This window comes from Ornithodoros turicata, chromosome 7, assembly GCF_037126465.1.
Source record: "Ornithodoros turicata isolate Travis chromosome 7, ASM3712646v1, whole genome shotgun sequence".
Lineage (NCBI taxonomy): Eukaryota > Metazoa > Arthropoda > Arachnida > Ixodida > Argasidae > Ornithodoros > Ornithodoros turicata.
Window position 1 is genome coordinate 25989507 of NC_088207.1, and position 24914 is coordinate 26014420.

Below are 24914 nucleotides of genomic sequence, written 5' to 3' on the forward strand. Positions count from 1 at the left end.
GGCAAGAGAAAACAAGCAAAAGAAAAAAGAAAAAAAAAGTATTCTCCCAAGATTGCACGCAGACTCATCCCGCATGCCTTTCAGAACTTTTTAGTTTGCAAAAAAAAAATGTCAATTTCTCTCTGGGCATTGCAGACGATAAATTTCCTTAGGTTGCGGCACATTCAGCCGTGTAAGTGCCAGCATTATCAATGGTGTCAGGCATTGTAATCGCAACCTGCAAAAATGTTGCAGATCAATTGAAATCCTCACAAGATATTGAATGTCCTGCAAAAAACTGACGATTACGAGGGAAACAGCAGGTTCCAGCAGGTGGCCAATTCCGTGAAATTCCGTGGAAAACTAGGGGCTCTAATCATGAGGTCCAAGTTCATAACCCTCTGCTCTCTGGCCTTTCCAATGACTGCCATATTTCAGAACTTTCGTGTTCCTAGGTACCTTGAGGCATGTGTTTGTCTTTGAAGTTCGTCTGTTCCAGCCTCAGGATAGTTACCTTCCGTACTGTGCCTTTGCAAGGTCACATAAAAATCGCATTAATAAACATTTCAACTATAATTCAGCAATAATCAAGAAAACAAAATGTGCAGCAGTTTTGTTGGAAGTTGTGTAACTTCAGTTTCAGTGAGTATATTTAGCCAGTCCACTTTTCTAAGAATGCACAGCATATAAGTAGGGTTTCCAGTATTTACTGTAAAAGCACCGATAAATGTACATCTGTAAATTTTTGTACACAACTGGTGCAAAATACACCAATAATCACCTGAGTGAGCACTTCAAATTACTCAAACTCCTACAAGAGAGTTCCCAGTTTCTAGCTTTTGGAGTGCTCATGCAAACCTGTGGTAGTTCTTCGCCAATTCATCGTGAGTGCAGTAACTACAGATTTATCATTTCTGAAAAATTTCTGAAAAACTAAAAACACTGCGAGCTGGGAACCCTACATATAAGTGCACAGAGTACCCCTGTACTATTAAGTGCAAATAAACCTGTGGTCTGTAATCGTGTGACTTCAGGAATTATATTCTTGAGCCTCTCACTATCACAAGACAGACACACCGTGCAGTGGCCCGAGCATGCTGTACGACACCGCACCATGATTTCATCACTGCTCCTCGGAACGTGTAAGAAAGCACACAAGCAACTGGAGTACCGAAATGCATCTAGTTGTACCTGTATAGCACTGTACATGTGAAGAACAACAAGAAAGAATGCTCAATGCTCCCAAATAGCATTTCTGTTTCTGTAGAAAAGTTTTCCTGTTACAAGCAGTACAGAAAGCTACAACAGCACTGTTGTACATATGTTGCAATATACATGTGGAAAAAGGGAATAAAAAAGATACATATCATCCACAAGCAAGCAAGCTATGCAACAGCAATATCATGAGAGCCCTCCAGCTGTTCGGGTGTGCAGCGTAGCAAACATAGCAGGAGTACGCATACATAGATATAAGCGTGAGCGCTTAGGAAAGAGGGCAAGCTGTTCATCAGTGCTTACATTGGGCTGTACAAATGTTTACATAGTGTGTCAGTGTACTTGTACCCTTGACTCTTGTAATTCGTTCGATAATTACCTTTAATATTTTGTAATGTTCCACGTTGAACATTCAAATCTATGTTCTGTGATCCAACCTGTCACCTTTTTGATAGGCAGGCAGGTTACTCTAAGAAAGTGAGCTTATGCAATGCAAGGAAAAACAACTCCTACATTAGAGCAGGGAACAGTAATATTTTAGCAGCCTTGGTGGCAAAGGAGGAAGCTCAGAAGCACTGTCAAATTATGTTCTGTGTTTAATGGCCTTTTTTTTGCGCTACAAAAAAAGAAAGATGTTAAAACAACAGCAATGGAAATTTAAAGCTTGCTGATTTGCACCACACGTATCACTGTATGTACAGAGTTTGGCATAGGGTATGTAGTATTCTGTAGGCACTCCACTGAAGTGCCACTCTGAATGTGAAACGAACACTCATTATATTCAGTAGCATAAAAGAATGGATGGAATACACAAAGTTCTGAGTCACATCAGTGTGTGTACTGCATCTACGTACATTTCTAGAACAGTTGCTTTCACCAATTTTGAAGTGCACGACAGATGCAAAATCTCAACTATATTGGCTTCCGCCGTACGAGTGAGCCATCACCATGGCAAGACAAGGTCACTGTTGTCACAGTCACCTAATATTACCTCTGCACCGAATAAAGCAGGGACATATATACAATGTAGAAGTAAACACAGAGTGGCACTTCTTAGGAGATGGCGTACAACTGACGAGGCTGTAATCCGAGGGTATATTTGCTCAGCCCTACAATACAAAAGAAAAGTATACACTATCCAAGAAGAAGATATGTACAGTATGGGAGTAAATAAAAAATACCTCTATGTACAATATGTGAAGCAGCTTAGCTGCTCTTTCTCATCTAGTAGCATCCAAAGTCTTGTGCCAACATTTATTCGACTACCTTGCCTAGGGTGTAGGGACACTGTTATTAACTGATGCGTTATGTAATTAGAGCCTGAAGTTTTAGGGTTTAGCCTGGTTCTTCCCTGAATTTGCACCCCGAACTGAGGTTGTCTCCTTACTTGTGAAACCCGATCTTTACCTGGCAAATTGCCCTCACTGAGACGTCTCTAGGAATGCACACTAACATGTTTGACAGCAAATACAGTTGCATCACAGTTTGTACCGAACCAGTACAGTTAGTTTGAGTGACTGAGCCCAATTTCTCCACGAATCTTGCATACTCGAAATTTTTTCACCTGCATTCGCATGAATTTAGAGCACATTTTTATTTACCCGATTTTTGGCCCCCGGATTTAGAAAAAAAAAAAAAAAAAAAATTCCCAAAAACTTCAGGCTCTAGTTATGTCTTAGAAGTTTCACAAAAGGAGACGACCGTACAAAGCATACTGTACATAGATCCGTATATATTAAAAAAGTCACACAAACAATATGGTTTTAGGAACACAACATGTATTCCCGAGTTCTAGCTTGGTTGGTAATTCAAGCGTAGAAGGACAAACATAGCTCAGTCCAGCTGCGGGAGGCATCGAGACAACCAGAGATACAACGAACGAAGCGCCCGAAAATGACTGTAACGCGTGACACGCTTTCGTGCAGAGCCTCACAGAGCACCGCACGACATCTCGTCACACATTAAATTTTGTTTTCGGGTACCTCATTCTTTGTGGTTTCTGTAATTCCAACATCCCTTACTGTGTAACCTCAACGTAGGACAAACGCAAAGGTGCTCCTAACAGTTTTAGCGCAAGGTACTCAACTCACACAGTCAGCCACTCTTGCATTGATTGCATTTGATAGCTCCCATAAATTGCAGGTTTGCATTGATGTTACATTTGAAAAAGAAGAAATCAGCCTCTCTCGCCCGTCGAAAAGCCGCGCATTTTTTGTTTTGTTTGAAGAACGAGGCACAAATTGATAGACAGGGAGAGACAGTAAGTACCCACATATGACCACAAAAGGGATATTACACTTAGCCACCGCTGCTTTGACGACGACCCAAAGCAGAACGTAACGCGTCCATATAGCACCTACGAAGATTGAGCTAAAACAGGACAAATCTGTCTGCGTCGAAACACAGCCGCATCGTCGTACAGAGGCACGGAAGTATTTTGCCCGGTTGCAGAAACCTTTTGAGCAAGCTATTCTGCAGTGGGTACTCTACGGGCGTGGATCATTAAGTTTTATGTACATAACAGTGCAAGCGAGGGAAGGGAGACTACTAGCAGTAAAAAGAACTTGGCACAGTATCTGAATGGGTTTCTGTGGTGATGTATCTACACTGCGTGTGTAGAGCCTCGTGTTTCAGGGATAAACTTGGTAGAACCAGTACACCCCCCTCCAATTTGCATCCTTGTCACGTAGGTAAAACTTCGAAAACGAACTTGCCATAAGAGAAGATTCAGCTGGAGAACGCTGAGCATTGTGCATTCAGCGCAGCCACTCAGCATCTCATGTTTATCTGAAATGCGCTTTTTATTTAGTTTCTTACCCAAAAATCTGATTTTCCCATCAGATATCGCCAAAATTTACCCGGTTTTACGGCTCCTGAAAGACCGCCCCCACTTTCAAGATTTTCAAAAAACAGAAAACCTGAAATACAAACGAGGGTCAATATATGTTTTTCAAAAATTGGCGAGTAAAAATCAGGTTTTATTTCGTGAGCTTTAAAATTGGGTAACATCTGGCTACACGGGCACATATCAGGCGGAAAAGCAAATTTTTGGGAGGTAAATAAATAAAGAGTGCATTTTGCATTTCTGGCGAGCACGACATGCCGAGCGGCAGTGCTACATGTGCAGTGCGTGTGTTCTCCAGTGCCTGCGTTGGTGGTTGAATTAGCACTTTGGAAAGTTCATTTCTGGGATTTTCTGGTTTTACCCCTGGTGATGCTGATGCAAATCGTGGGGTAAAAACAAGCTTTACTGGGCTTAACCCCAAGACACAAGACTCTAAGTGTGTGCATTCTATTCCACTCGCATCACATTATCGGCATTAAAAGTCTGGAAGAAATATGTACATGCATTTTAACTGGAACAACCATCATATCATATCAAGTGCTATAATACAAGTTGTAGTGCACTACAAATATTTGTTCAACAAATTTTCACGAAAACAAGCGATTTGCTCAAATCAACATGACTGATTCTGTTCAATGGAGCTAAGGGGTTTCTCCTTTCATGTTGGAGGCACTTGCCACAAAGAAGAGCACGTAAGGTTCGGAACGCGCAACGAGTCGCAACCGATTTACCAGTGTTAGGCTTTTGTTAGCTGCTTATGAGAAGCAGCAGTGGATGGATTGGACGGAACTCATTCACAAAAACTGCCCTCACCTCATAAACTCGCACAACTTTCCCTTTTTGAGTAAACTATCCTACACTAAGTCTGAGGTAACAAGTCACAACACAAGTAAAGAAAGGGGAGAAAAGAAAAGGGAAAGAAAGGGGAGAAAAGAAAGGGGAGAAACAAAAGGGGAAAGAACAGACAGCTGGACTCAACATCGTCTTAACAGTGCGAGCGAACACGGGCAAGAAAGACACAGACAGCATGACACTGAACACTCAACTGGCGTAGTACTTATTAGCATGAGGGATCCCTTAGGGCGGAGTGGAAACACGGCCGTTAAATCTGTTGTTTAGCGTGTTGTATGGAAGGCTAAGAGAACACTGGCATCCCCAGTAGGCATGTTTTCGGGGGGACTCATCAGTTCACTGCGGAGAGTGTGGAAGCTCCCAGTCCTTTGCTAGAACAGGCACAATTGTAAACTGCGATAAAGTAGTAGTTATGAGTGATAAAGGAAGAGCTTCAGATCTTGTTATATCAGCCCCCTTGCATTGTGTTAGTACTCTCTGTGGCTTTGTCACCAGCAGAACTATCGTATCTGGCAGGTTAAGTGCGGGAAAATGAACTATCTGATCAGATGCCAGCAGAGGTCACTACAGGAGCAGCAACAGGTTCGAGAGTATTCAAATGCATGATGTTTAGAGCCTCGCGTTTTTGGGGTAAAACCCATTTTTATCCCCAATTCAGCTACCAATATGGGCACCGGAGAATGCTAGGCACTGTGCATTCAGTACGAGAAATGAAAATCTGTTTTTCCATCAAGTCCTATCGCCAGACTTTACCGTTTTATAGCGCCTGAAACGAATCCCAGAAACACAAGGCCCTAAGGATGTTGTGGTAAATTTTGCAGTTGAGAGTTCGGCGTCACGTCTGTATCTCCGCAATCATGCTGAGGTCACAGCAACAACCCTGGTAGGACTACTGAACTCTTTGGTAACTATGAACTAAAGCGAATGTAAAGTTGGTTAAAACTGGCAATGCCTTTTGCGCACTCGAAGAAATCTAAGACACTCATTCTCAAACCCTGGACGGCACCGTAGAATTGCCGGAAGTGCCACAAAGCATTCGTATAATAATAGTGCAAGTAAACTCGCATTCCGTGGAGGTGTAATTCATTCGAAAGTTGCATGTGAAGAATACTGGGAAGGCTATGTTAGTATGTACAAGGCAGTGCATGATACACACAACCTACCTGTATCAACAATGTTTTTTTTTAAACATATGTACAAGCCCTCTCAGGCAGAAATGCTCGTACGCGCATGCAGCGCTGGACAGAAGTTTACGGAACACACTCCGGCACATTCCTTCCTCAGAGTGACACGCTAGCAGCGAATGGGACCGTACGGACTTATTTACGGAGTTTACTTACGGAGTTATTTATTTACTTATGTACGGGGTCGGTACGGTGCCACTCACAGCTAGCGTGCCAGTCTGAGGAAGGAATGTTCCGTAAACTTTTGTCCAGCACTGTACCATGCCGTTGTGCAGGACATTGTCCTACTCTGTGCAAAGTGCTCATGTAATTCTACAAAATGGAGGAACAAGTTCCATCCTTTTGATACAAAGCATGTGACAAGGTGGGAATGGCAACAAATCTGGTTCCAAGCGAAATCTCTCCCCATGCTACAATGCAGTTGCAGCGCAAGACAATATATACACTTGGTGACAGCACGATGTGGATTATGACAGTCCGTAGCAAATTTGATAGTTCCATGAGAAAATGGTGTCCACTGCCCGTATCACACTTTCAATCATACGCCATAGGCCTTAGTGTGAATGGTATGGCCCACATTATATTGTGAACGACTGTACATGAGCCGGTCACTGAACATAGTGGGCATGCTATCACCTCTCCATTTCATCTTGGGCACAAGGGAAACCAGAGAGAAGACTGTATCACAACAATTTAGAAAGATAATTGCGGGTTCAGGTTCAAAAAGGTTCAGAAATATTCTACAGGTAACTTCCACGCACATATCAATGAAAACCACACATCCCAGCACGACCCGTGAAAGAAAAGAAAAAACGCTTCGAGTGATGTACAAAAATTACTGTCTCAATATGATTGCAACAAGACATAAATAACTGTTTTCAAGACACCAGACAGTAGTTGTTGTTGTTGGGCTCTTGTCTGCACTCATAAAAAGCTACATTTTCTCATAATAGTTCTCATATCTGGCTTTGCTTTTCTTCCACTGCATGTAATCTGTACTTCTGCACCGTCTCTCAATGACTGAATGAGAACAGAGTCTGAATTTTCGAGACATGTGACAAGGTTGTAAAAATCTCCTCTGCTGCCGTCAACAAGCTAAAAGCAACAATTCAGTCAGAATTCGCATAATTTTGTCAGCGCCATAAAGCTATACAAGATACCATATAAAGTTCCCATAGAATCCCTCCCAAAATATTTTTTCTGGCTACGCTACTGCATGCAACCATTCGTCTTCTGTCCCTGCAGTGTACCACACTGCGGGGCTTAGTCGAACAGTGTACCTTCTACTGTTTCTGTCTCAGTAGGAATGCTGAGTGATACGAACTGTACCCTCTGTTCCAGATCTCTCCTGCATCAGAACTCCTGCAACAGGTTAGATTGCTGCCACAAACTCTCTTAACCACACTAGATGTTGCCTTTGCTAATACAGGTTTGCCCGGTTGTGTCTATATAAGTTACAAGTTTTATTTTCAGTCCGTTATTAAGAATTCACAGCCTTATATTATCCACACTCCATTCTCAAGCCAATCATTGGTATTACCAGTATCTGCAAGACCCTGATTTACATTGTTGGAACAGACCTAATCTAGATCCAAACAAAAAATCCTAACATTTTCTTTTTGTAGCTTTATATGATGCTTTCATAGCAAAAGCAAATACCCAGCAAATTTATTCTTGCCTAAATTTATTTATTGATTTTTTTTTTTTCACCAGAGAAGTTGCTTCTATGATAGAAAACTATATACCAGAGACAGAGGAACATTTCATCGGCAAGTATAACGTGCCAAAAACTGAAAATATACGTGCAAAGCATGCCTTCGATCAAGAACACAAACCTTCAGACGACCTCATTTATCCATCGTGTATTAGTTAATAATATTAGTCATCATTTATAAAGAGCATTTGAGAAGGTTTCAAGTGGCATGTATTGTCAGGCTGCGCTGTTCTTCCACAGGACACGACCACAAGATCCCCCCTCGTACGAACATATACAATAAAAAAAAGGGGATCACAGAGAATCTAACACTGTCCACAGAAAGCTAGAAAAGTAGTCTCTATAGTCACTGAAGCGCACTCACTAGATAGTTGCCGGGGAGGATGCTAGAACAAAAAAAAAAAATTAATTCAATACTGCTGCTGAAAAAAAAAAGAAAAAAAAAAGAAAGAAGTGCCTGGAATGTCCACCGTGGAAGACTCCCTGCCACTCCTTTTTATTACTTTCCCACGCAAGCTGATAGCACGCCCTTAAGGTTTTAGCACCGTCGCGAATGTCTTCGCAGCTTCCTCGCAAAATAAAAGCAACAGCACAGCGAAGCCTCACTTTCTATTACGTTTTCCAAACCCTTCCGAGACTGTGGGGGGGCCGCCCCGAGCGGGGACTTGTCACGCAGACCTCCTTTAGTGGATGCCGTTGGTGTAGTACTGGAAGCCGTCGTAGAGGCGAGTGGTGAGGGAATGCATGCTGCTCTCGACGAGGGACTCCACCAGCAGGTGCAGCTTCTCCTCGGGGATCCCCAGGTGCAGTCGCTCCCTGAGGGTGCGTAGGGCAAGCGCTCCGTGCCTCTGAAAGCAGGGCAGGCGGGCGTTGGCCTGCAGGATCTCCACGAGGGTGAGGATCCGCTCGTGGTGCTTTCTCGCCGCTACCAGGCCTTGCAGCATGAGAATCTTGAAGTATTCAAACATGTCCGAACCCATGCCTCCCATCACCTGGAATGCAGTTGTTATATGTCAGAGCTCCTCTCCCCATATATCCCAGGGGAAGATTAGGGATCTTTGAGGGATGGGGGGTGTTCTTGTCTGTGGCACTGTGCTACGGCAGAATTCCCGGTTAAAGCGTACTTGATGGGAGCACGGAAAAAGTACGTACAAAGTAGCGGTACGGTTTAACGGAAAGCGACTGATGTGTGCCCACACGTAACTGTCAAAAAATTACACTCTGAAATTACTGCAAGTGAAAGGTCGACATAGACATTTATTTACGCTGGATGACAGAAATCTTTGTTTGCCGCCAAAATGGCCCTGCATCGACGAGAGCAGTTTCAAGCGCATTTAGACCAGGATATCCAAGTGCACCCACTGTGCACATGTAGTTGAACGAGAACAAATTACAACCACAGCGAAGCCCACATTTCGTCAGAAACGTAAAGGCTGCAGTCGACAAAAATGCATGACGGAACATTTCTTGTGTGCAGCAGAACCCTTGCTTATCAAGTAGCACATTACAGTCTACACAATGACGGAGAAGAAGAGATTAAGGAAAGATGGAGAACCGAAGGGTATAATGATCATATAATCTGCAAGATTGTTACGTAAAGGTAGGTTAGAAAGCAAGTGACCGGGGGACATAGGTCCATAATGAATGGTCCCAACCCTCCACTTTCTGTTATGCATGTTAGACTTCCTCGATGAACCGTATCACCAAAGGAAAATATTGTGCCTTACAGTCATTTTACGCCCGATAAACAGAGGGTCTGGATCTGCCTCTTCTCGGCAGGGAATAATCGAGAAGCCCTGCGCCTCGCCTCGGACCCTGCGCCTCGTCAAAGTTCTGACATCAGTCCTAGCATGCACAACGTAGATGGCTCACACCGTAGACATATTGCTCACGAAAGTTGACCAAGCACTGATTGGGACCTTGATGTCAACCGTGTGTTACCACAGTTATCAAACAATAAGTGTGGCAATATATATTGCGAACATGCAGCATGGGCTGTCCATGTGAAATGAAAGTGCGTGAGCGCGCAATACTTCTCCCGAGACACTGCACGTCGTTGTAACCGTTCACATTCCGTCAATCGCATCCTTCAATCCAATCAGGTCTCCGCGAACTTTCGTGCAAAACAAAGAATTCCGCGAAATTCCGTGCCAAACGAAGGATTCCGTGAGATATCGCGTCATCGCGGAAAACTGAGGGCCTTAAGTATGTAGCCACGGATATAGCGGTGAGAGTGGTGTCCACGTTTCGAGACAGAACGTAACTGATACAAGAGCCCATCCTGCATGTTGGTTGCGTGAATGAAAAGACAATGCTCAAGTCCATTTTTTTCACAACCCACTGCATCCACATATATCTGTGCCGCCCGCCGGATAAAGGTCTCCCGTCTTGTGCTTTCCACCACTCCCACAATCTCCATCACCACACCTCACATGATACCATCAAGGTACCACCACCATTCAAGATCGTATCACACCACCTTCGCAGCACGGTGCTTGCGTTCACTCACCGTGCCGCTCACACTATCAGATGCTCAACTCCACATATACAGCTGTTGCTGTAAAACAAACAAACAGCAAGAACAAGAACAACAACAACAACAAAAATAAAAATAAAATAAAACTTACGTCTACAAACTCCTGTGTGAGTTTGAAAGGGGAATTTTCAAAGCCCAAGTTTTTAGGTGAAGATGACAGAATGAAGCCAAAGTCGATGTGAATGATGTGGCCCTCTCCATCTAAGAGAATATTGCCATTGTGCCTGGAAAAATTGCACATGCTCTGTAGAAGAATTGCACTCTATAGGCAGTCACTTGGGAGCAGCTAGAATACTGCAAAAAAATAATAAGAAGAAGAAAGAAAAAAAAAAGAAAAACACTGTTACCTGTCTTTGACCTGAACAAGGTAGGAGACAAGGCAGTAGGCAGCACAGCTGTGAACAAAGTTCCGCTGTGCACACAGAAAGCCTTCTGTGGTAGGAGCGCCAAACTCTTGCACAAAGTACTCGAGAAGTGACAGCTGTGACGAATGCTTCTTCACCTGGTGGAGGGACATGGTGTTGAGGATGGGCTCCACCAGGCCGCTGTCTTCTGAGGTGACTAGGATGCGATACGGCCGCACCCACAAAGGAACGTGTTCCTGTTCCCAGATTTTCTGAAACAACATATGTCATACTAATTTCAATGGGAAGTAACCCTGCTGCACCATACTCACAACAATGACTCACATAATTCATTCCTGCTCAGTTATTGAGCCTCGGTGCAGGGCAACTGATCCCAGCACAGCTATTGAAATTTACACTGTCTAAAGGGGCACTGATGTGCCAAAGTTTCTCTTAGCGGAATAGAAGATATTGTTGCCTTGACAGCGATACAAAATGAATGGGATGCCAGTTTGGAATCGGCTGCTTCCTGCGCGGATATCTGGTCTAGTGCCTCCCGGTGACTGCGGAGATTGGTTTGTGCGTGCCAAATGGTTTTTACCGTGCCCTCCGTGTGTACCTGCTTCACAACTAATGGCACAACGCCAGTTTGTGTCCTGCGTTTGGATGATGGTCTGTTGACGCGATGGATGATACTGCCACTAGTACTACAAAACAGGTGCAGAAAGGAAAACTGGACAAGCATGCTATGAAGGCACAACAAACGTGACCAAGTTGGTGAAGACAGCATGCTTTCGATCCTCAGTGCGACTAGCAGCGGCTTCCAGGAGCATCTCACTGTATTTCACTGGTTGGATAAGCGGCAGTGGGCCGGATATTTTGTGCTGTTCCACCTGTGCTGACCGTCGCCGGCTGCCTGGCAGGCACGGCAGGCCAGCTCTGCTTTCGCGCTTGTGCAATGCAGTGAAAACGTCGATACTGGCTTTACCGGGATCCCACATGACCGGTATACTATTCAATTTTGGGATATAGGGTTGTTTGAATATCGTTGTGAGTGTTCCTGTGCAATTTGCACACCCACAACTTTTCCCCGACTTTTTTTTTGGGAGAAAAAGCGTGCAAATTATGCGAGTAAGTACGGTATATATATAGGGCCTGACATTTTAGGGTTAAACCCGTATCCGCCCGATATTTACCCCCCGAACGAAATCTGTAAAATTCGGGTTTAACCCGAATCTACCCGAAAACATCTGGGTCGCGTGGCACACTCATAAGCATGCATTAAAATAAAGTTTGATAACATTGCTAAACATTAGTTCCATGTTAAAACACATTTTTATTAAAAAAAAAATCACCCGAATACACCCGAATTCCTGACGACAGAATATGCCGTAGCGGGATTTAACCCGAATACACCCGAATTTTCAAGTGAAAAATATCACCCGATATTTACCCCCTGAATTTGGCCTAAAATAAAACCTGAAAAAGTCAGGCCCTATATATATATACCGCTCCCTTTGAGATGCAATATTTTCACCTCAATGGTTTGTAGGCATTGCCGTTCTCCTCCTCTACTCCACACACACACACTATCTCTCTCTACAGCTGTATGTCCGTGTATGTGGTATCAGAAGTATAGGCGTACCTGAAGTACGCTGAGTAACTGGTACACCATGAGTTCTTGACGAAGATCGTCTCCACACTTGACAATGGCTGCCAGAAGACGCCAGCCGGGCAAGTGGCTGTAGGGGGAGGCCTCTCGAATTCTCCGCACCTTCTCTTCCCAGGGCTCCTTCAGAGCGGCGGCGGAAGGGTCTTCTGGATCCCGCTGGAATGGTGGTTTTTGCATTGTGAGCGCTGTGAGCACTCTAAGATATCTCTCTTTAGATTCACGCTAGCTTTACCTTGACAATGCACTTTGGAACATGCAGGTTGTCCGAGAGACGTCTCCGAATGTCCCCCGCTGCCACAAACACGGGCTCCTTACTATCGGCACTCGTTCCGCTGTCTAGGGACAGTACGGATAGCGTGTCTCGATCTTGCATCTTGTGAGCTCTCAAGAACTGCGAGGAAAGAGGGCACACTCTTGAGGTTTGTGTAAACACTTTAGTGTTGTTGTTTTTTTTTATTAGAAAGCATGCCACGCATACTAAATTCAGTAAGTTTGAAATTTTTAGAAAATTGTGCACACTGAAGCCCTCAATGTTGTAGGATAATTCGATTAAGATTATTCTGCGTAAACCACTGTAAACGTATTTTTATTCGCGATGTATTAATTTTCGCGAATTTCGCGACCGCTAAAAAATTATGAAAAATTGTACTCGCTAACACTGCTTGATGTTTATCCCGCGAAAGGAAACAGCCCTGGCATCGCGAAATTAAATACTCGCGAATAATTTCGCAAATGACTGAATGCGCGATTCGCGAACGTTAATACATTGCGAATAAAAATACGTTTACAGTACTTTGCGTGACAGTTATCAAAAGACTTGCACTTGTGTTGTTTCTTACTGCTCGTAACCAACATTGGATGATCTACTACTTGCTCAATGAAGTTTATTCACAAGCATATACAGTAGACCCTCATTAATTAACTCCAGGGGACCACAGGTTTTTGTTTGAATAATTGGAAGCATCAATTACGTAAAAGAAATTCATCTAAATGTATATTGCAAGACCAAATTATGGTTTGTTATATGTGTAGTAGCTTCACATACAACATACATCTTTAAACCAAGAATTCAACAGTTTACAAAGGTAGAGGCATTTAAAAGAAATTTATATGCGGTTGACTGATTAGTCAGTACATGAGTCCTCAAAACAAAATTTTCAATGCCAGGCAATGCAAGCAGTTCCTTATGAGACTGTTCTTTAGCAGACGGATACATCTGGAGCTGAGCAATGTGTCCAAAAGCGGGGTGCCTCAAGAGATGTCATCACAAACACGCCGAAACAGTTTTCTTTCACCAGGAACGTTTTAAGAGGAAGTGAGAACTGTCAATTATGCAAACGCACCTCTTGAATCAAGCGGCTTTTGAATACACTGACGACATAACAGGCTAAACGAAAACTTGAAATCTGTTTGAATTAACCAAAGGTATAAAATATCAGAGTTTGAGTTAACGAGAGCCTCCTGTATTCTGAGTAGAGCGTCAAACCGAAACGTTTTTTTGGTTTATTTCGGGTTCGAGCTCACATATATGGGTTCGATTAACCGTTTCAGAGGCTGTAAATCGGTTTGGAACCGGTTTGAGATTCTAATGCGCTACAAAATTATAGGTAGCCACTAAAAATGATACAAGATTGCTTAGTTATGTTTTTTATGCATTTATTTCTGTTTTTCGACCAACAGGACCCTCTTTCAGCCCTTCCCCGAGCAACGTGCTGCCAATCTAGGCAGGCAGACAGCTGGAATCCCCACACCACCCTCTACCACACAACAACCCGAACCGAACTGGTAACCAAAGTTTTTAGATCGGTTCGGTTCCAGTTCAGCTCTAAGGTGGCGCTAGTAATTCCGGTTCAGTTCCAACTAAAAATACCGGATAATTCCGGTTTTCGGTTCCGGTTCGGTTCGACGCTCTGATTCTGAGCCCGCGCCCCAGAGAGTATTTTCATATTAGACACACACACAACTCGCACCCTCCCCCAGTCAGAGAGAAAATGGTTACTATAAATTCTCAAGCATGATTAGGGCCCGACTTTTTAGGGTTAAACCCGTATCCGCCCGATATTTACCCCCCCGAACGAAATCTGTAAAATTCGGGTTTAACCCGAATCTACCCGAAAACATCCGGGTCGCGTGGCACACTCATAAGTGTGCATTAAAATAAAGTTTGATAACATTGCTAAACATTAGTTCCATGTTAAGACAAATTTTTATTAAACAAAAAAAAATCACCCGAATACACCCGAATTCCTGACGACAGAATATGCCATAACGGGATTTAACCCAAATACACCCGAATTTTCAAATGAAAAATATCACCCGATATTTACCCCCCGAATTTGGCCAAAAATAAAACCTGAAAAAGTCAGGCCCTAAGCATGATACATATCCCTGCCATAAGTGCAGAGCACAATAAAACGAAAGAGTGTTTCCTAACCTGTAGGGAAATCTCATCATCTTCCTGTGTCCAGCACTCCGGGTCATCGTCCATGCTACACATGGAAAATACAGATCCGGCGGTCTGTCCGAAGTATTCTGGCAGGTTCTCCTCCGACCGCGTCTGTCTCAGTGTGTTAATGATCTTTGCAGGCACAGGTGAAGTCTGAATATCAGCCACCTCCACAACTTCCACGTAAATTAGGTACGGTGCCTGTGAAATTGATTACACTACACACGTCTGCAAATCGCACGGTGAATAAACAATATAATGATCTGTCCCCTGTATCACACTGGTGTTTGATGAACTGCTTTTGTGCCTCTGCAATTCAGGTGGCACTTGGCTACAATGATGTTTGACTAGATTATTAATTGGTATTCGCTCAGTGATGATTGGTAAAGTTTTTGCCACCCAGTCAATCCGGTGCAAGTGTGCAGAGCAATTAACAACAAAAGCGCAACAACAGACAACTGCTCCGGACCGACTGTACTAGCAAGTAAGAACTATCACAGAACTATCTGCATCAAGAACATGAGAGAAAGCATCGGAGATCATAATCACCGACCTGATGTAGTCAGAAAGAACAAGGTTATCCTTCCACAATAACACTGCTGAAGTTATAACACACTCAAAACAGTCATGTCTTACTTCTCTGGATACCTTGGTACCCACCTTCTTCCACTCGCATAGTGAATTTCTGGATAGGCGAATCAGGGTCAACATCAAGGGTACAAGACTGACTTTGTTGTTATGAGCCCCATGAGTTGTGCGAGTGCCCAGTGTTGCCACCAGTGCTACAAGTGGTGGCTCTTGCTGCCCACTACGAAAGTGTATGTAAGCTACTTACCTTATCTTTCGAGTTGAGCACCACTGCAGCCTGAGGAGGCACCCGGACAACCAGGTGAGGTAGCGTATCCAAGTGAATCGGTAACCACACTCTTGCAGGAAGGTTCATGTTAACCATAGACAGCTCGGCTTGCAACCGTTGCGCTGCGCAAGCACATTTCTCCATAAGCACATCAGGATTTTAATGTACTTAGAACTCGAAAAAATATTGCAACAGCACTGGCACTGCGTACGTATCACACAGACTAAGGTTGAGGAAGTACAGTGTAGAAGGGATCATGCAGATGCAGGCAATAAAAATGTAATTTCACAGGAACATGTAATAAATGCCCAAAGTGTAAAGAATTGTAAAAGTCACAAATAACGTATCGAGGCAAGAGACTAGGGTAATTTTTGATAAGAGGTGAATATAGTGCTTACTTTTCCTGTCTTTTGTGGACACTGTCTGTAGCCTAAGTCCTAGTGAGATGAGCACTTTGATGAAGTGGTTCTGGGGGCTCAGACGAGGAGCCTAAAAGGGAAAGACGAAGTTATTTTTCGGATGCAGCACAGTAGACTGCTGATAGTTTTAACACTCGTACTCTAGCATGCTTGTTGGGCTGAAGGTGTATTTAATTTTTTAACTTACAAAAACTTGAGCAACACTTGAGATAAAAGAGTCTGGTGTAACACAAATCTAGTGCATGTTTAGTGAAAGAATAGAGGATGTGAAAAAGTATTTGAATGCAATATTAGTCACTGTACCATTCAACCACCCTTTCTTAAATTCTGTAGTGAGGAATTTACTAAGCTGAGATAAATCCTTCAGTGTTAAGATGACATCGTAAGCTAGGACCAGTGCTAGGATGAATATACCATTCAACCACCCTTTCTTAAATTCTGTAGTGAGGAATTTACTAAGCTGAGATAAATCCTTCAGTGTTAAGATGACATCGTAAGCTAGGACCAGTGCTAGGATGAATAAAACAGGCCTAAAGCAGGCACTCAACTTGAAACACGACTTTATTATTATTATTTACTTTAACACTCTCTTTCATCTAACTACTGATGCTCCCTTGTTATTATTTGGTTTTGACCTTCTTTGTGACAATCCCATCGACTTTATCAGAGTAACAAACTGTACTACATTTGGTCAGACAAAAGTACCATTCACAGGAGGAGGAGGGAGGGAGGGAGGGAGCTAGGGGGAGAGAGAGAGAGAGAGTAATGCGTAATGACCAAAAAAAAAGGTGTTATTTCACGAAGTTTTTGTGGGTGATCTATCGAACGGATTTTTGTTCTGAAAATGGTAACGGTATCAGATGGCCGAAGGGACCAGATGTTTACATTGAGACGACCTTGTAGCTTTTATAATTACAAAGTTAACGATTTTTAGGTAATTAGTCATTCGACCGTTGAGCAACAGGCAGCCAAGAACGTCTGCCAGCCCAGAGATGATAGAAGTGAAAACAGGATGTCTATAGCCGTTATAGTATATATATATATACATTTCAAACATGTCTAGTGTCATTTACTTGTTTCTTTAATGGCCTATTTTCCCTCATTATATATACTATATATATAAGGACACCCTGTATAGTACTGAGGGACGAGAACCCAGACATCCAACAAAAGAGGAAAAAAAGTAAAAAGCATACAAGAAGAGCTGCATCTCGTGCACTGACAAGTAGCTCCTGTACCTGACAGTGGCACTCCAAACGACCAGATCCTCCCCTCCAGTCAGAGACAAAACTATCACAGGTATCGTAGCAGGTACAGCCGTTGTCAAAGGCATGCCCAGAGTTGAGATCTCCCAGAGCGTTTTTGCGGCTAGCGTTCATTCCTCCTAAATATCGCAGCCCGCTGTTGCTCGGTTGCATCATTCCTGCACAAGATGAGAGCGTGAAAAATTGTCGGCCCTGGAGTCAGGGAAGCCACAGGATTTACCTGTTGCATCAGATAGTGAACGCTGGTGCGTCTTCTTGGTCGCAACTGTGAGTGAGGGACCCATGGCGGAACCATTGAACGTAGGTGTTACCAACTGAAGAGGTACCCTTGGCCTGCAATAGAGAGCATCGACGGAAAACAATGAGCTCAGAAGGAAGGCTATGCTGAAGTGAACAGGTGCAACACTCTTGGAAAGAAAAGGTGCCGGCAGAATGACTAGAGCAGGGGTTCTCAAACAGTGTTCCCCTGTTCGTCTGAACCCAGGCTAGTCAACAGCATTACAGAATGTGCATGACGGGTTTATGCCTCATGAAAAGAACCTACAATGTTGAAGGAACGAATAACCGAGAGACACGGGACACGAAGACAAGCACAAGAGTCCCGTGTCTCTCGGTTATTCGTTCCTTCATCATCATGCACCAGTTAGTCTGCGCCCTGTCTCTTTTATCGATAACCTACAATGTGTTGCGTGCAGTGAGGGTTTAGCAAATAGTCGCACGAATCTGTGTAGAGTAATCTGTGTTGTCTATTGTTCAAGCGAGTTCATTGAGTGAATTTTAGCAAATTGTCCCATGCGGACACATCACAGCATCACGGTTTCTTTCTTTTTTCTTTTTTTTTGTGTGTGTGTGTGTGGTGGGGGTGGCTCCCTAAGCCAACTTGTGTGCAGGGGTTCCTTCAGCTCAGAAAGTCTGAGAAACGCTGGTCTAGAGCAAGAAACGCGGCATGATCGGCTCTGACCAATGAGCGGAAGAAAATCAAGCTGTTTCTGTGAACTTCTTTCTTCTGCTTCAATAGAACGAGGTGAGAGTGAAGGGCAGCTATGAGTCCCCTCATGGCTAAGTTTGTCGAGCTATGGTTCATCATTATGTCACTAAACAACATATTTTACGCAGCTTCCTTCTGGTGAAGGGTGATTCTAGCAGTAGAAACACTAAACATTAATGTGATGGCCAAAAGAAACTCAATATCTCATAGCATATCTCCAGAGGTTGAAAATACGACTGATCGAGGTACTGGAGTGCATTGCAACAAGAAGCCCAATTAGAGGCCTGGATCCAGAAGACTGACCACATCAACGATACTGCCAACTGTCATGGAAGACAGTGTGAGGAATGCCATGTGTGTGATCATGTAAGGAGATTGTAACCAGGTACACATACGGTAGGTGCATGTAAATGCTTTAACTGGTTACTTCTGTCAGGGTTTTGGATGCCTCTACACCGAACTCTCTCAACTTGAACATGAACACTCAAATGAATCACCATTGTTCGCGCACTCTTTGCATAGCGCACTACACGCAATGTATAATTGCAGGCGTGCTGTAAATATGTGGATTATTGTGCTCAACTTGACTGTCAAACATATTGATGCCAGAAATGCGCAAACTGACAACTCCAACCACATGTATCTATTATTCATTGTGATTGTGATGCAGAGGATATGGTGTTCCTCTACAAGAGTCCTGACTGGTGATGATGGAGTGTCCAAGCGGGCAGATGTCCGTGAAAAGTGCAGGCTCTGCTTCAAAGTCCTGTTCATTTTAATTCTAACTGTTATAAAAAGTTCCTACCCGTCTTTCCTTCCCTACAATACACAATATAGTGGAGTACACAATATAGTGGAACGAATGTTTGCAGATGAGTAAGATACTGCGACACCACAACGTTTGAAGTGAACAACGTCTCACGTATGCCCTACAGCATTCCAAAGAATATTCTAACATAGCAACAATAAACGACACGTGCAAACCAGATATGTCACAATGATGCATACCTAAGTTCTTCGGAAAGAATCAGGTTCTTCAGCTTGATGCCCTGAGAGCGTTTTCTCGACGGCGCATTCGGGTCGGAACAAAATGCTGATAAAAGCCAACACAGTTGTAACGAAAAATTGGCGTCCTTTCTGCACCTGAAAATGAGTGAGAAAGCAATTTCCGATCGGTGTGATAAGAATTTCTATTGACATGTACATTGCTCTATGCCATGCAGTGATGCACAGTGAAAAAATTGTAGGAGGCAGTTGGTGGATACCTTTGAACCAGGTACGGATGAAGGGCTTCGGCGACTTCACTGTGATGTACGTACATGCTTACTAGTTGAGGCAGGTAGAAGTCCACGTCGCTGTCTTTAAAGCTAAACATTCGGTTACCTGTAAAACGTTGACAGTGTGTACACACAGCCTGTGTTCATTGGACTATGTTTAGAAGCACAGTCGAAAATGGGTCATGACCCCGATCTACTATAAAATCGTCACTGTTCGTGATCCCTCAATTTTTGCAAATTTTAAGATTCTGAAAATTTATGAGTCTTAATGGCATGCAAAAATGTCTAGCAAGACTTGGTGCTTTGAAAACTGCGCCAGAGTGGAAAACTTATCTTCACAGTTGATTGTACATGTTACTGTTAAACATTAGGAACTAGAGAGAGCAAAGCATGCATAACAGCTGCTTCTGTAACCCTAACATTAGTGACATGTAACTTCCTTTTACAGTAATAGCTGTATGAGGGAACTTATTCATCAAGGACGGCGTAGATCCTGATTTCCGACTCGGCATACCATTGGTTGGTGCAGCAGCAAATTGGAAAGCATATCAAAAGACGTCAGGAGCCATGCTGCGTCGTTGACAAAAGTTGCATCTTTGGAAAAAAAAAAAAAAAGGCAGACATGTGGGGTACACAAGTACAAGTTCGGACATGTTTGTGGTGGGCTGTAGTTTCAAACCGACATGGAGCCTGCACGTGCGCAACACCGTCAACTGTTGCGCAGGGAGTTCACGGCAGAATGTGAGGAAAACTTGAAAATAAAATTTAAAAACTTGTCTACATGTGTGTGCGCAATACAACCGTGAGCCTTATCTCCCCCTTGATGTGCGTCCAGTGTCCACGATACAGCTATCGCTGTTACTTCTTCGTATGTGGGCTGCGAAAAGGCCCATATTTTTTTCTACGTCCGAGGTGCTTTCTGTTAGTACCTATGTAAGTGATGACTCCAGGCTCCTTGGAAAAGAAGAGGTAGTTGATAGCAATGGGCATGTCAAACAGCTCTGATGTAAACAAACGCAGGAGGAATGACTCTCGGGGCTTGGCCTCTTCGCCCTCCTGAAAAGGTAAAAAAGTCATCTCATGTTGTACATTAGTGTCTTTATGCCATGCAACATTTTGCCAGCCTCTTGGCGTGCCACTTCTAGCCTGCATTTTTCATCTTCTCCGTGCACAAAATACAACCTCACCACGGATCTGGTTCCCGACCACCCCTGAAGAAGCCCCATAAGATCAAACGCTAATGTTCACAGCATAATTAGCCTAATCCTAGGTACGGTGCACGTAATCTTTATTGAAGTATTCAGCGGTCACCACCCAACACAAAGCTCTTCTAACAGATTTCTAACTAAATGAGCATTTATTTTTGTGCAAGCATTAAGCCAACAGCGCTTTGTCAAAATACATGAATACTGTTCACATATTTTTTGACAAATGACAAACAAACAGGAATGAACAGAAATCACAAATAACTAACAACAACAAAAAAGCTTGCTACATGATAAGAAATTTGAAATGGCTATGACCCTTAACCTTAGGAGATAATTTAAAGTTCGGAAGAAAAATTATGAGAGGCATCAGTCCAGGAAGCAAATTTCTCCCATACCCTGCAGTGCTCAGTGCTCATAAGATATGCCCCTTGAAATTATCCAAAAGTACGAATACTACACTCTTAAAAATGAACTTCACCGCATACCAAGCTCCTAGCCAACCAACATCTCAAATGATTTCATTATCTGTATTGATTTGTTGAAAACGGGAGGCCTACGCCTTTTTTCGTGACACTTAATCATAATTGTCACAAAAAAGGCGTACGCCTCCCATTTTCAACAAATCAGGGCAGATAACATCATTCGAGATGATGGTTTGCAAGGAGCGTACTATATGTTGCAGTTCATTTTGAAGAGTGTAGATGAAGCCCACGGAAAGGAAAATGCCAAGTCACCTCCTGCGGCGATGCTGGTGACTGGTCCTCGTCGATAACATCCTGAACACCCGTCGGCCGCACAGTCAACTGCGCAGGCTGATGCGTTGCCGCAGGCTGAGCTCCGTCGTCCGAGTTGAAGATGCCGCTGTCGTCCGAAGCCATGCTGCTCCGTTCCACGTCCCCCGGTGGTTGAGCGGCGCAACTGAGGACTCGCATGGCCGAGTCTAGGCTATGATTCCTCTGGTGTTGCGTGGCATTGTGCGGAGACTCCAAGCTCGGGTGGCGTTGGTGGCGCGGTCGGCTGTGTACCAGTGCCAAGGTCGCCTGGGGACACACGACAGAGGACACTTCGTCCTCTTCGGCCATCTCACACACTCATCTGCACACATAAATCATTTGCCTTTTCAGGTGACACGCTCATTTGCGGGATGTGAAAAACACTGTAATGTAGTGAATGCAGTAGTGGCGTTAGCGGAACAGTAGCACATTTCCTCGGTGCAAGATGTTTCCTTTCCAAGATGTTCATACTTAAAGCTTGGTGTTTTGGGGTTTGAATCAGGCAAAACCAATTTTTACCTTCCCCCTCCCTCCCACGATTTACATCGTCGTCACTCAGAGTAAAAGAAAATAACGCAAAATGGAAACGGAAAAGAAAATGGACATGCCAAAATGCAAAAGCCATCATTACAGGCACCTTATTTTTTATTTTCTACCTGGTACCGCCTGACATTTCCCTTCCCCAACCTGACTTAAAAAAAAAAAAGAAGAAAAAGTGTCCATTTGTAACGTCATCATAATTAAAATTATGTGCTTTGTGCGGGGATAAGTAAACGAACACACCAAATGAGAAAACTTCCATGTGAACATTTGGAGAGGCCGTTGCAGCAAGTCTTTCCTGGCTAACACCATTCATTAGCAGCTACACGCTGGTACTGATATACCATTGCAGCAGAAACAGTAAAAAAGGAGGATAAGCAAAATTACCCCTTCCAAATTATCCAGACAAATTATTACACTCAGGTTAAAATACACATGCATATCCCCCCCCCCGACAAGACAACTCAGCTACAGTTCTAACGCACACTAACCTCACTAATGAAAGTAAGTAAGTGAAATTAACACGCATGAACCTCTAAGCAACCTAAAAAATGAAACAAAAAGCACCTGCTGTGCATGTCTGGGGGATTGCTCACAAGCTTTTGCGTGACAGGTGCAGCACACAATCTAGGACGAAAACATAAAGAACGACGACGAGAACAGACGCTTACTCGCAACTACGTTTTTTTAGGACTGGAAAGCCTGCATATAAGCACTATGTGAAGCCGAAGGAAGCCGGTTTTCAAGTCTCGGATAATATATCTCTTCCGTTTGTAAATGCGAGGATGGGATGCTGACGCAAAGTTCCGGCCGCTCCGCATAGTGCTCAAATACATGCCTTTCCCGTCCTAATAAACTTCGTTGCAAGCCAGCATCTGTCCGTGTCGTTTTTCTCCGTTTGGAGTTTTCTGGCGCAAGGAGTTTTTCTCCGTGTTTTCATTCTAGATTGAGCACTGCATCCATCATGCAAGACTTACACCTGCTACCCTGTTTTTTTTATGTTTGATCGCTCACAAGCCACACACAACGAACACACAGTCTGTGCCACACATATGTGCAGCCTAATTGACGAACCTCCAACCTTCGTCGTACACTAGATGGGATGCAAGCGACCAAGAGCTCTTCATCTTTTCTGATGAAGAGCATCCGCTAGAAACGTCAAGTATCCTAATTATCGTCCTCCCACTTATTTCCCCTTTTGGGTACACTAGTCCTGTTTTTTTTACTCTTGTGTTTTATGTACCTGGCAGTCCTTTTTATCGTCCTCACTGTTAGACACAACGTTCCGCTCATGCAGGGATATGTCATATTGGGGTAGAGTTTTCAAGAGTGGGTGCAACTTTGTAAAGAATAACCTGAGTTCCCTCGTCACATGTGCAAAGCCACCTCAGTGTCGCACGCAAGGTACGCACCTTAAAGGGGTTGAGAAACCACACGGATATAACTTTGTCTCTGCCAGGGTCTGTACGCCTCACTCCACGCACTTTGTACGCAGAGTCGCACCCCCCCCATCCTATTATTTTTTATGCTGACTTTGTTCTAAAAATCTCCCATTTTCAAGGCCCCCGCCGACCGTGGCGCCAAGAGGTGCCGAGCAGCTCCTCCATGAAATAGGCAGGAGGTGACGCTTCGACTGGTTGCTCTATGGCTCTACGTTATAGCACTTCCGCTCCGAGCTCTTTGCCGCGCAGTGTCCCTGTTTACAAGCGTAGTCATGAGGACGGGAAGCTACATACTTCCGTTGCGCGCTCGGTCTTACGTCATACCAAGATCGGGCGAGGAGGAGGCGAGCCAATAATGAAAGGATTTCCTCATGTTCAAAGTGCCATAACTCTGTGATACGGGAGCGCAGTGTGAAGGGGTTTCGACTGAGATGTTTGGCACCAATAAATCTACATTTCAACCGTGATTTTGTGTAATATTCGGGATCGGATTCACCGCTCCTTTAGGTTCTCTAGTATACTAAATGAAAAAGGAAAAAAAGAAAAAGCTGCATGGTTTCACGTTACTATGCTGCGTGCACCATAGTTCAAGTATGCAAGTCATTCGATGTCGGTAGCACTTCCGTGTGACAGAGGCACGAGCCGGGAAATATAACGGGCAAAGGAAGATAAGCATCACTGCAAAACAAAGAACGGTAAGTATGGGTGTTCCCAGAACCCTTTCCACAGAAGGGCAAAGGCCTTTCAAGCAGGGGGCAAAGCGTGCAACCAATAGACACTAGACAATACAATGACAACAATCGAAACCTCTGATATGCAAAGGATGTTTGGATAAGATTAAGATAATTACAACCCCATCTGAATATAAATCATGACGACCTGCAAGTAAAGAGTGTGCAATTTTCTCCACGGGTGATATTGTAGCTCGAGGGGTGGGGGGGGGGGGGGGGGAGCAGCCCCTCCCTGTCCCAATCTCAGAATGCCCATGGTGGAGGAAAGGAAGGTGGTCGGCTGACAGGAACCCAGCACAACTTCACGAACACAAACCCAACTAGCAAACATCCAGCCTCAGCTTTAATAGAGAAGGAAGCATACGAACAAAGATAACACACAGAGTAGCGGAAGGAAAGCTACAGATTAGCACAAAGAAGTGCAACTAGGTCAAGGGAGGAGAAGGCGGAACAGGGTGATGGAAAAGGCAAGTTGGTGCAGCATCACAGCTGTCTTTCAACAATCACTAATCAAAGCTACTGATATGTTACTTAAGAAAGATGCTGCCCGGCCCGATTGCCCTTGTCTGTTGGAATGTGAGTATGACTGGAATATATGAGCTGAGGATGTGTACAGGGCAGTGATGTG

At 43.9% G+C, this 24914-nt stretch overlaps 1 protein-coding gene across 2 annotated transcripts in view; it reads right to left on the reverse strand.

Moving 5' to 3' along the window:
* Positions 1-1146: 1146 nt before the first annotated feature.
* LOC135400706 (phosphatidylinositol 4-kinase beta-like) overlaps positions 1147-24914 on the reverse strand; it is a 30376-nt gene continuing 6608 nt past the window's right edge. For both annotated transcript variants that reach the window (XM_064632565.1, XM_064632564.1), the window contains exons 2-15: positions 21535-21895; positions 20522-20648; positions 19581-19698; positions 19324-19458; positions 17548-17660; positions 17301-17485; positions 16042-16132; positions 15623-15765; positions 14776-14988; positions 12574-12732; positions 12315-12497; positions 10673-10941; positions 10417-10549; positions 1147-8781 (exon numbers count right to left, since the gene is read on the reverse strand). In XM_064632565.1, the coding sequence (XP_064488635.1) occupies positions 8473-8781; positions 10417-10549; positions 10673-10941; positions 12315-12497; positions 12574-12732; positions 14776-14988; positions 15623-15765; positions 16042-16132; positions 17301-17485; positions 17548-17660; positions 19324-19458; positions 19581-19698; positions 20522-20648; positions 21535-21882 (2526 nt within the window). In that variant the 5' untranslated portion in view covers positions 21883-21895 and the 3' untranslated portion in view covers positions 1147-8472. The remainder of the gene's footprint in view (positions 8782-10416; positions 10550-10672; positions 10942-12314; positions 12498-12573; positions 12733-14775; positions 14989-15622; positions 15766-16041; positions 16133-17300; positions 17486-17547; positions 17661-19323; positions 19459-19580; positions 19699-20521; positions 20649-21534; positions 21896-24914) is intronic.